Raw genomic sequence first — 11323 nt, 5'->3', positions numbered from 1 at the left:
CAATTTTTCTTATGCTTGTGTGACAATAGGCCTTATCACGGTTTTCGACGCCATTTTGACGGGTAGGCAAAGAGGCTTGAAACGACAGTGTTTGTATGGAAATCCGATGTCAAATAATTTTCATAAAACATCGCTTCTGAAAAATTCATGAATTGGAAACTTTTGGCACTAGGGAAAGGATTTTAAGAACAAAATTGGAGGGATGTAGCTGTGCCAGAAAGCGTCCAGTCGTGTTTTGAAATTTCCATACATTTGTCTGTAAAGCGAACCAGCCGTGAACTGCTACTAAAAATAGTTCGCGGGAAAAAATACAGGGAAATGTATGGAAAGTTCAAAATACGACTGGACGCTTTTTGTCACTGCTACATCCCTCCAATTTTGTTCTTAAAATCCCTTTCCTAGTGCCAAAAGTTTCCATTTCATGAATTTTTCGGAAGCGATGTTTTATGAGAATTATTTGACATCGGATTTCCATACAAACACTGTTATGCGCCGATCAACTCGAAACTTCAACATCCCCCCCCGGTCAAACCCCGGGCATTTGAACTTTTGAAGATTGGATCGTTCAAATTCCCGCCCCTTCGGGCCAAAATGGTGTTCAAATGCCCTACCTTATCGCCGGATTTGTCTGTCAAATGCCCCTCCTAAAGAACAATCGTTGTCGGCTCCTGTCATGAGTTACTACAAAAACCACAACGTTAACATTGAAACTAATGATTGCTGTTCTAACTCCGAAACAAGGCAAAGGTTGTTTAACGAGAAATACATAATAACATATTTAAAATGAGTTAGCCGGCTACGTAGACTGTTTGAGTGGCAGGGTATTCTGCAGTTTAAGCCAAAGCGGCAGTTTTTCATTCGACAATATTTTTTTTTCTTTAACTGTTCACTGCTGTTTTATGGCTATTCTAAAAACCTCTGCAGACACAAATGCGGGAGAAAGGCGCAGCTTGACTCATTGCATAAAAAACTACATTGACTCATTGTATAAAAATCTACATCGTTTATATACAATCTATAAAAATAATTAATATTTAAGCACTCTCACTTTTGCAGACCTTTTTTCTAAGCTTTTTTTGTAATGCTGTATCTCTTCCTTTACACTCTTCCATCTCGTCCAAACACGTGTTTATAGCTGTTAGCGACTTCGGCGTCCCCCCTAAAAAGCGATTTGAAACCTGACACTTCCGGTTCAATTTTTCCCACCCCACCAGACAAGGTCAAATTCCCCACCCCCGGGAAGGCCTTACCCGTCAAATTCCCCACTCCCGGGCACAGTAAATAGTCAAATGCCCGGGGTTTGCCCGGGGGGGGGGGGGATGTTGAAGTTTCGATTTGATCGGCGCATTATTTCAAGCAAGTTTGCCTACCCGTCAAAATGGCGTCGAAAACCGTGATAAGGCCTATTTTGTTGCGCCGCTGAAAGATATAAGTTACGCGAAACGTTGCCTCGTGTTATGCGCCGATCAAATGGAAACTTCAACATCCCCCCCCCGGGCAAACCCCGGGCATTTGACTATTTTCTGCGCCCGGGAGTGGGGAATTTGACGGGTAAGGCCTTCCCGGGGGTGGGCAATTTGACCTTGCCCGGGTGGGGTGGGAAAAATTGAACCGGAAGTGTCGGGTTTCAAATCGCTTTTTTGGGGGGCGCCGAAGTCGCTAACAGCTATAAACACGTGTTTGGACGAGATGGAAGAGATTAAAGGAAGAGATACAGCATTACAAAAAAAGTTTACAAAAAAAGGTCTTCAAAAGTGAGAGTGCTTAAATATTAATTATTTTTATACATTGTATATAAACGATGTAGATTTTTTATACAATGAGTCAAGCTGTGGCTTTGTCCCACAGTGAATAGTGAAAGACCTGAACACTGTCGAATGAAAAACCGCTAGAATATCCTGCCACTCGAACAACATGCTACGTAGCCGGCTAACTAATTAATATGTATTTCTAGTTCTTTTTAAAACGATTTAGTTTTTTTTTATGCAATGAGTCAAGCTGCGCCTTTCTCCCGCATTTGTGTCTGCAGAGGTTTTTAGAATAGCCGTAAAACAGCAGTGAACAGTTAAAGAAAAAAAAAAAAACATTGTCGAATGAAAAACCGCCGCTTTGGCTTAAACTGCAGAATACCCTGCCACTTGAACAGTCTACGTAGCTGGCTAACTCATGTTAAATATGTTATTATGTATTTCTCGTTAAACAACCTTTGCCGTGTTTCGGAGTTAGAACAGCTTACACTTGCTGACTGACATTGTCCGACTTAATAAATTCAATTTCCAATCATTGGTTTCAATGTTAAAGTTGTGGTTTTTGTAGTAGCTCATGACAGGAGCCGACAATGATTGTTCTTTAGGAGGGGCATTTGACAGACAAATCCAACGATGAGGTGGGGCATTTGAACACCATTTTGGCCCAAGGGGGCGGGAATTTGAACGATCCAATCTTCAAAAGTTCAAATGCCCGGGGTTTGCCCGGGGGGGGGGATGTTGAAGTTTCGAGTTGATCGGCGCATTACATGCCCTCAATTGAGACTTGACGTTTTTCTTTCGATTTATTGCTGTCAGTGTTGCTCAAGATGGGATTTCCACACCAGAGGCCAATCTATTAAAAATTTTTTCACTTGTAGTTAACAAACTGTGACCTTGTAAATACACACGCATGCAGAAAATGAATTCAACAAACATTGTTAAAGTCTTTAATAACGATTATTGGACTTTTTCAGTTTCGAACTCTTTATTGCGTTCTATCTTGTGTTCGCACGTAAAAGCAAGGGCCCAACTTCAGTTTCAGTTCAGTTTCAGTTTATTTACACTTGAATATAATATTTACATTGTATATAGGAACGTAGGAATACAATAACAAATAAAAGGAGAAAAGAAAGAAGTTAATGGCTTTGGTAGAAGTGTACGGTGGTCAGAGGAGCTTAGCTTTCGAGCTAACCACCGCTATATTATAAATGGAATACTTGTAAATTACAAGTATAAAAGTTTTGTTAAATTGACCTCGTGGACAAAAAAATTGAGACATGTACATTTCAGGGCAACAAAAGTATGCTTCACACGGCAACAGTTCGTAGGGTCGGCCAATTTCTTTGTTGGTGTACCGATTGCCAGACGTAAATTGGCCAGGTGAAAAAAAAACCGTAGCACTGCCTTACATTTTTCTAATCAGGACGAGCTTCGTCCACTTTCTTATTTTCTTTATCGAATCGCGCCAAACCTGCCGGATTAATCGGTGCGTGTATAAAATTACCTTTCTGTCGATCTAAAATGTTCATGACAAGTCCCAAGAAACAGAGAAAAATTGCATGATGGTGCACACCAGTTTCTGTCGTGACATCACGCGCTAAAAATAACAGCGTGACTTCTTTCAGCATTCTTCCCTGTTCTGGCGTGAATTTTGAATGTCGTCATAATTTATTCATAGTTTGAGCTTTCCGGGAATTTTCCCTGTACTGAAGGGAGGAACGCTGTTAATTTGTCGACACAAACGTCATTCCTACCTTTCTTCTGTTCAGTATGCAGCATTGCGGGGCTTAGACTAAGGTAAATCAAGGTAAGTCGTTTACAATTCTGAAACAAAACCGAAACATGAGAATTACTCACCGATAACATAATTCAGTAGAATTCACGATGGAAACGTTTACTGATTCAACGACCCAAAGCTTTTCGTCCGGGTTCATTTCAATATATGAACATCCCTAGCGTTGTTTCTACTGTCTTAGATTATACTTTCCTGTTTAAAAATGCCACCAAAAGCGACAACGCACGGCCCGCTCCGACAAAATAATGGAGGAAATAAACCGAGGTAGATCAATTGCAGGCCTGGATCGATTTCAAGAGTGCTGTGAGAAACATCAAATAACATGTTTTCTTAGATGACTCCTTTTAGTGTTGTCTTTATTGCTTTCATGGTAATCCTCGATTTTTCAAAAGATATGAAATTGTAGGTTCATGATCGTAGCGATTTTGTACAACAAGTCGACAGAGTGTACTAGGCGGTGTCAAGCCGGAAGTAAAGAGGAAGCCTAAAACACCGCTTTAACTCACCAAATGTGGCGAGAGTTTTGTTCAAGTTATTCTTCGTTCATTTACAATACATTTTAACTTTTAACTAGACTGAAGCGATTTCTTACTTTCACCGAAAATGAAAATTAATAGTTTAACTCACTACCCTAAAATTTGACTACATCATTTTGTTTGCATTAACCCACACTGGTCGTTAAAATACTCTGTAAACTACGAAATTTTCATCCTACTCAGCAGTGTTTAATTTAAGAATCATCTTGATAAATCGTACTTTACTGTTGAAATAAATGCATAAGAGTGCATTGGAAACGGAAAATCTGACCCATCACCAGTATTCGGTCAGTATAAAATTAGAACTATGGATTGCGGACTACGGGCTACGGATTTGTAATGAGGAATAGGTGAAACCAGCGCGAACAATTGCAGGAGGTGAAATTAAGAGGAAAACAGCAATCCAGCATAATCAAAAGTCTTTCACTGACGATTCTGTTGAAGTTTTTATTTCTTTGCTTTAAGGTCATTTTAAAGGAGAGAAATTCGGGTAAAGCCCTTTCCTATTTTAAGGAGTGTCTCAACACCACTTATCACTTCGTATAAAAAAGAAACATAAAAAAACCAATACATATTAACACCAGAGAAAGTGCAACGAAATGTAAAGTCTAATATTAATCGTGATCGTCTTCTATTTCACTTTGGGCCGCATTATTATTTAAGTCTATGGCCTGGTCCAGAGACCCTTTTCAGAATATCAGAATATCATGGTTTAACAAAATTTCTAACCATTCATACAGCAACACGTCTTTATTACTCCGAATCACGCCATGACCCCCATATTTCTGTTTCTGCAAACATGACCACCACTTCAAACCCGTAACCAGCTGTGGATAATATTTAGAAAACAACATTTCCCCTTGTCCACGGTTCAGTACGCATCAATCAATCAATCAATCAATCAATCAATCAATCAATCAATCAATCAATCAATAAACTTTATTTACCCTCGAATTTACAGTGTAGCACTGAAGTGCTAATATCTTCGAGCCAACTACATTAATAAATAATCATAATAAAAAGTTAATTCTATATAACAAATAAGATAACTAACTACCTAGACAACTAACTTGCAAATTATCATGATGTAGGAAGGTTTGCAGTTCCTGCCCTTTTAAGTAAATTATTATTCCCAGTAGATATCAGTCGTTGAAAAGAAGTAAAATCAGAAATAGTGCGGTAATGGTCAGGAAGAGAATTCCAAGATGTTGCTGCCAAGTAACTAAAGGAATTGATACCATAAGAAGTGGTCAGTGGTGTGGGCAAACAGAGCATATGTCCTCTTAAAAAATAGGTGCTAGAGCGTAAACGAAACATATCTTTTGAATATCATGGATAATCAGAAAAATGAAGACAATTGCATTACACAGCCCGTGTTTCATACGTAATCCACGTTTTATACCCAGTCCGTAATCCGTGTCTTTTCCGGGCCGATGTGGGCCTGTTTCTCCGTGTTCACTGATGTCATCAGTTAAACGTTTTGTTCATGACAAGGACAGACCCTTAGTGAAGTAGTAGAAACGTCGTTTACTATGTTTCACAAAAACAACAACAACAAAATAAATCTAGAGGTACATTGAGAGTTAGCAAGTAATACCAATGATAAAGATTTTCGTGTAAACTCGTTTGACAGGAATCAGAATACGGATGGCAGCTATTCCAATCTGCATACCAAACAATTGTTCGTGGGATGAGTCATCCGGGAATTTTCAGCGTGACCATGATCAACCTCGCACTGGGCTTCAGTTGGTAGACGAGTCACTGCGCAAGCTCAGATCCATTCATGGACCCGTGTGTGTGGTGTCGATTGCGGGGCCGTGCAGGAGGGGAAAATCTTACATTCTGAGCCGGGTCTTTGATCAAGGGGACGTATTTCCCTTAGGACATTCCTTTGACCCTGAGACCATGGGGATCTGGATGTGGGTAGTTCCTGAAAAATACTTTGATTCTCGTGGCCGAGAGTTTACTGTGGTGTTGCTGGATTCCGAGGGAATAGATGCTGTCGGAGCTCAAGGTGTCAATGATCATGCAATCTTCATACTTAGTGTTCTACTGAGTTCAGTGTTGATCTACAATTCTGTTGGGGTTCCCACCAGAACAGATTTGGAAGTACTTGAGTATCCTTATAATCTCACAAGTTCATATATCTCCTCAGAATAAATTAATATGTGATTTATGGCATCCACTCGGGCACAAAATTTTCCAGTGGTAAAAACGATGAAATTGGAAGCGTCATTAATTAAAACCATCTATGATTCTAAAAACCCAAAACAAGATGTATTGACAATCACCTTGAGAATCAGTATACTGCTCTCATTTTAGTTTATTTTAGAACAGTCCTTATTTTGTGGAAAGATATGCGGTGGAAGGGATGGGATACAACTTACCTTCCTTCGCTTGTCTCCGGTACAGAGCAATAATCTTTCTAGATTTCTTGACACTCTTGTAGCCACATTATCAATATTTGCCGACGGATTCAAGTTATCGCGGGACAAACTTTAGACGATGAGACTGCAAGGCAAGTGTTTCCTTCTTTTGTGTGGCTACTGAGGGATGTAGTCTTGAGTCTACCCAAGGATGTAGAAAGCCTGAAGACATATTTCCTCGAAAAGGTAATGCTTACTATTAAGAGCCATGCCTCTTGTCACTATATATAAACAACACTTCTACATTGAGAGACAAAACGGATTCACATGAACCTACTTTAATGACCTAGCTCCCACGGGTCTTCCTGCAGCTCAGTGACAGAGCATTCGAATCAGGAAGTTCATAGGTTTGACTCTGGTTAGGGTTTGGTTTTTATTACATGTTTCCTCGAGTGTTATTTAACATTTGAAAAAGGACCCAAATACAGCTTCGGCTAGGTTAGAGGGTGTCTTTTTCCTCGAGGATAATTAGCACACCGAATTTATTCTTTTTGAAAAATCTCACAGGTTTTCAAGGCCAGTGGGCGGCCATCTGAGAAATCTCAAGGAGTTGTCGACAACATCCTCAGGTATTTTCCAGACTTTGATGCCTTCCCTCTGTCTCCGCCATCATCGGAGGCCGACGTCATACAGCATCTTTCTGACGAGAGGAGACAGGGCCAAATTAACTCGTCTTTCCTTAAGGGCGTTAAGGATTTTAAGCAGATGTTGAGGACAAAGCTTACTCCTAAACAGAGTTTTGGTGGAACAGGACTTGTGACTGGACAAGGTTGGTTATCAACGTATAGTCCTCATTAAACGGCGTGATTTTTTGCTGTTTCATCCGTTAACCATGCACCAACAAACCCATGTATCGACATCCTTTCAGCACTATGTGATCACATAACACCAGGGTCGTTCCTTCGTTGCTCATAAACCTCTGCCATTACGTTATCAACAGGATTAGTTTGCACAGAAGAGGGATTAGAGCTGAGAGTTGAATCTTTGCAGCCAAGCTTTTCTCCATAAACGTTATTAGTTTGCGTGTCTTTGAGATTTTATCCTTTTTTATTTGATTTCAGCATTGGCAACATTGTTCGAGGAATATGTTCGCGCGGTGAACTCCCCTGGGGCGATACCTATTGTCCAAAACGCTTGGGACGTTGTAGCAAAAACAAAATGCACCGAGACCCTTGACAATGCTAAAGTTGTTTACGAGTAAGTAAGATCCGCAGTTATATACGCTATATTCTGTTAAACCTGGTGCTATGAGTTATGAAACAAGTCAGTCAGTTAGGCAATTCCCAGTCAGTCAGTCAGGCAATTGTCAATATGTAATACAAGTATGTAAAACGTTAGTCATGGTAAATATACGTATATATATACCTATTCCTTTAACCATGCATCAATATTTAGTAAGTCAGTCGTTCAGGCCGTAGTTAGTCAGTCAGTCAATCAGTAGTCAGTCAGTCAGTCAGTCAGTCAGTAAGTCAGTCAGTCAGTCAGTAGTCAGTCAGTCAGTCAGTCAGTCAGTCAGTAGTCAGTAGTCAATAGTCAGTCAGTCAGTCAGTCAGTCAGTCAGTCAGTCAGTCAGTCGTCAGTCAGTCAGTCAGTCAGTCAGTCAGTCGTCAGTCAGTCAGTCAGTCAGTCAGTCAGTAGTCAATAGTCAGTCAGTCGTCAGTCAGTCAGTCAGTCAGTCAGTCAGTCGTCAGTCAGTCAGTCAGTCAGTCGTCAGTCAGTCAGTCAGTCAGTCAGTCGTCAGTCAGTCAGTCAGTCAGTCAGTCAGTCAGTCAGTCAGTCAATAGTCAGTCAGTCAGTCAGTCAGTAGTCAATAGTCAGACAGTCAGTAAGTAGTCAATAGTCAGACAGTCAGTAAGTAGTCAGTAGCCAATACTCAGTCAGTCAGTCAGACAGTAGTTAGTCAGTAGTCACTAGTCAGACAGTCAGTTAGTAGTCAGTCAATTTGTCAGTCAGTCAGTCCGTCAGTCAGTCAGTCAGTCAGTCAGTCAGTCAGTCAGTAGTTAGTCAGATTTATATTTTCTCGTTGCTGCTTTTCAGAGGAGGAATGAAAGACTTGATGGGACGAATTCGTCTTCCTTGCGATGACAGAAAAATTCGTCAGTATCACGAGGATCAATTGCTTGAGGCTTTGACTTTCTTTGAAAGTCTGACAGAGGATGTTGAAGTGACAGCTAGGTGGATTTACATAGAGGAGTTGGCGGTAGGGCAATAGTTCAAGAATTATAAATTTGTGATTAGGATATCTTTGAGGTAAACTCCCATTAGGAAAAAACACAAAGTTTCAAGAGTATTCAAAAGGCGAAACTCAAAATGGCCAGTTATATATAGTCGCTATCAAGTATCAACGAAGCGCGGGTGAGAATTATTTGTCGAATTCTTTCCACGAACACACAGAAAGCAATAGGCGCAATGTCTTTTCCTTTGGAGTGAAAAGGCGTTGTCAATTTTGTGATGATTTTTGGAGCTGACGTTATTTGAAAACCATTTAAAGAGCACTGCTGAAATGCTGGGAGTCTGTTGTATTCAGGGCTCTGAATTAGAAAGTGCAGAGTGAAGTTACAAAAACGTGTTTCTTTGTTTGTTTGAAATTACAAGACCTTCTCATAACGTTCGATCTCGCCTCTCAGTAAATTAAAGGAAAATTACTTTAAATTTGCGCCATATAAACCATTTTTAATCTTAAAAGGGATCATGGTTTATTTAAACTAGCATAAATAAATAAATAAATAAATAAACGGTAAAATATAAATTATTAAATAATAACAAATTATAATAATAAAAAGAATAATCGTTTGTCATCATGAGAAGGGGATGACACTTTCTTCTTGAAGCAGCAAGGATCAAAATCCGCCAACCACAGGCAACCTTCATGATTTAAATACCGCAGCGTGATCAGTCGACCTCTTTGTTTGATAAAGAATAGCAGTAAGCCGTCGAAACGTCGCGATTTACAACTTTTGTGACTAAAGCGTGAGACAAATGATCATTTTATTTATTATCAGATGAAGCCATTTTTATACCATTTCGTTTTTTCCTTTGGCTAGGACTACGCAGAGGAAGTGGAGAGCACATTATTAAGAAAGAATAACGGTGAAACCGAGCAAGAATGTGATAATCTGATGAAAACGTTGCGCATGCTGTGGTTAGAGCCTGTGGTGACAGACCTTCAGGATCGAGATAACACTGACTTCGATGTCTTGGAGAAGCGGCTGAGGTCAGCATATGAGAAAATTGACAGCGACTTTAGGAAGGAAGCACCAGGATCCAAAAGTTTGTGCTACAACCTGGCGTACATCTATGAACATGTATGGCAACTACTTGTTCTAATTATTTATTTCAATGTTCAGTGATTAATGTTTCTGAAGAAGCAGCCCATCATCATTGTTATTAGTATGATTATTATTGTTTCCACTTGCTCTAACCTCTTGGTGTTTCTTTTTCTTCTAGCATCACAGTGAGGAGATGAAAGAACATCTAACACAACTCAAGCAAAGGAGGAAGTATTCTGAAGAGATTGCGTCCGAGAGAGCAGCGAGAGACGCTGAAGCCGAGGAGAACGACAAAATTCGGGTACAGACTTGTCTTGATTAAACGTCCCTGACCCTTGCTTAAACCTTGGCCTGGTGGACTCGGCCATATTGACTAGAAATTACTCAATCCTGTGTAGACGGGTGGGTGCATTTTCTCCCCACGATGATTTTGAACCGAATATTTTTTTTAATATTACAGCAAACGGCATGAAACTTCAGGACTTTTTCAGAAATTTAACTGCGAAAAATGTAATGTGGTCCGTTAGTATTCATTGACTTTGATGTTACCGTGGCAACCAATTTTTGAAATGCAGTTTTTTTTCGAAAATAGAAAATCCTTTTTAAAATGAAGAAACGCACGTTTATTACTGTAACGTTTATGTTTTTAGTTCAAATACTTGTTTTTTTTCTTGTTTTTATTACTTTCTGTTCAATTTCGGCGCTTTCCGAAGTTTTTGGGGAAATCCAGAAGTCCAAGATGGTGGATCCAAAATGGCTGCCATTAATCATGAAGTAATTATAACGTCATATGACAACACCATTTCCCGTTACCGACCACAAACGAACATTTTTGGACATACTATCTATCCTCCAAGCCTCATTGTTATAGCTTTTCTAACTGTAAAGTTACGGAGGCAGGAAAGGGTGGGGGGGGGGGGGGGTGGTCCGGAATCCGCCCCCTGGTCCCAGAAGACTAAACAAAAATCGGTCTAGATAGGATTAATAGAAAATACAACGTCATGATTGTTATTCAAGAGTTCCAGAATTTCGAAAAAAGAAGGAATCAGCGCAGAAATGTCTTGAGTTTTCCAAAGTCTTAAGAGCATTGAACTCGGACAAAGCAGTGTGGCAGGTGGTCAGAAGTGAAATATGTAACGAACGGACTGAAGGAACCTTCTCTTACAAGCCGGACTGTTCTTTTTAAGTCCATGTAATGAAAAATACCGAGTTCGTTCGATAAACGTTGTTAATAGTAGTTAATGATGTTTATTGCTCCCTTTTTTACATTTGTTTTTGTATATACCTGTAGAAACAACCAATATTATAAACTAGAAGTGTAAATTAAAATCCAGCTTATTATATGGAAGTATAATAACTGAACATGGATTTTCAAAAGGGAGCATTCCACCGTCAGCGTAACAAAGGGCACCAATCGTAAATGAAACGATTATTTGGTCGTTCAAGCGATAACCAATCAAAAATGTGTATTTAATTGCCATTTTCTGTAAAAGTTTTCATTGATATACTTTTACAGGTTAACATAATTTTTTTCCAATAACTTGCTGTA

General features: G+C 39.6%; 1 protein-coding gene across 2 annotated transcripts in view; it reads left to right on the top strand.

The window, feature by feature from the left end:
* The first annotated feature begins 3427 nt into the window (after nucleotides 1-3427).
* Nucleotides 3428-11323, top strand: part of LOC146456486 (guanylate-binding protein 2-like) — an 8918-nt gene continuing 1022 nt past the window's right edge. The window contains exons 1-9 of one of the 2 annotated variants that reach the window (XM_085092702.1): nucleotides 3430-3555; nucleotides 4545-4569; nucleotides 5713-6196; nucleotides 6529-6691; nucleotides 7013-7274; nucleotides 7567-7702; nucleotides 8543-8705; nucleotides 9550-9810; nucleotides 9953-10075. In XM_085092702.1, the coding sequence (XP_084948828.1) occupies nucleotides 5727-6196; nucleotides 6529-6691; nucleotides 7013-7274; nucleotides 7567-7702; nucleotides 8543-8705; nucleotides 9550-9810; nucleotides 9953-10075 (1578 nt within the window). In that variant the 5' untranslated portion in view covers nucleotides 3430-3555; nucleotides 4545-4569; nucleotides 5713-5726. Of the gene's footprint in view, nucleotides 3556-4544; nucleotides 4570-5712; nucleotides 6197-6528; nucleotides 6692-7012; nucleotides 7275-7566; nucleotides 7703-8542; nucleotides 8706-9549; nucleotides 9811-9952; nucleotides 10076-11323 lie in introns of both variants that reach the window. The other variant, XM_085092701.1, reaches the window with a different exon arrangement.

This window comes from Pavona decussata, unplaced genomic scaffold, assembly GCF_977016875.1.
Source record: "Pavona decussata unplaced genomic scaffold, jaPavDecu1.1 SCAFFOLD_254, whole genome shotgun sequence".
NCBI lineage: Eukaryota > Metazoa > Cnidaria > Anthozoa > Scleractinia > Agariciidae > Pavona > Pavona decussata.
This window is presented reverse-complemented; position numbering and strand designations above follow the sequence as displayed.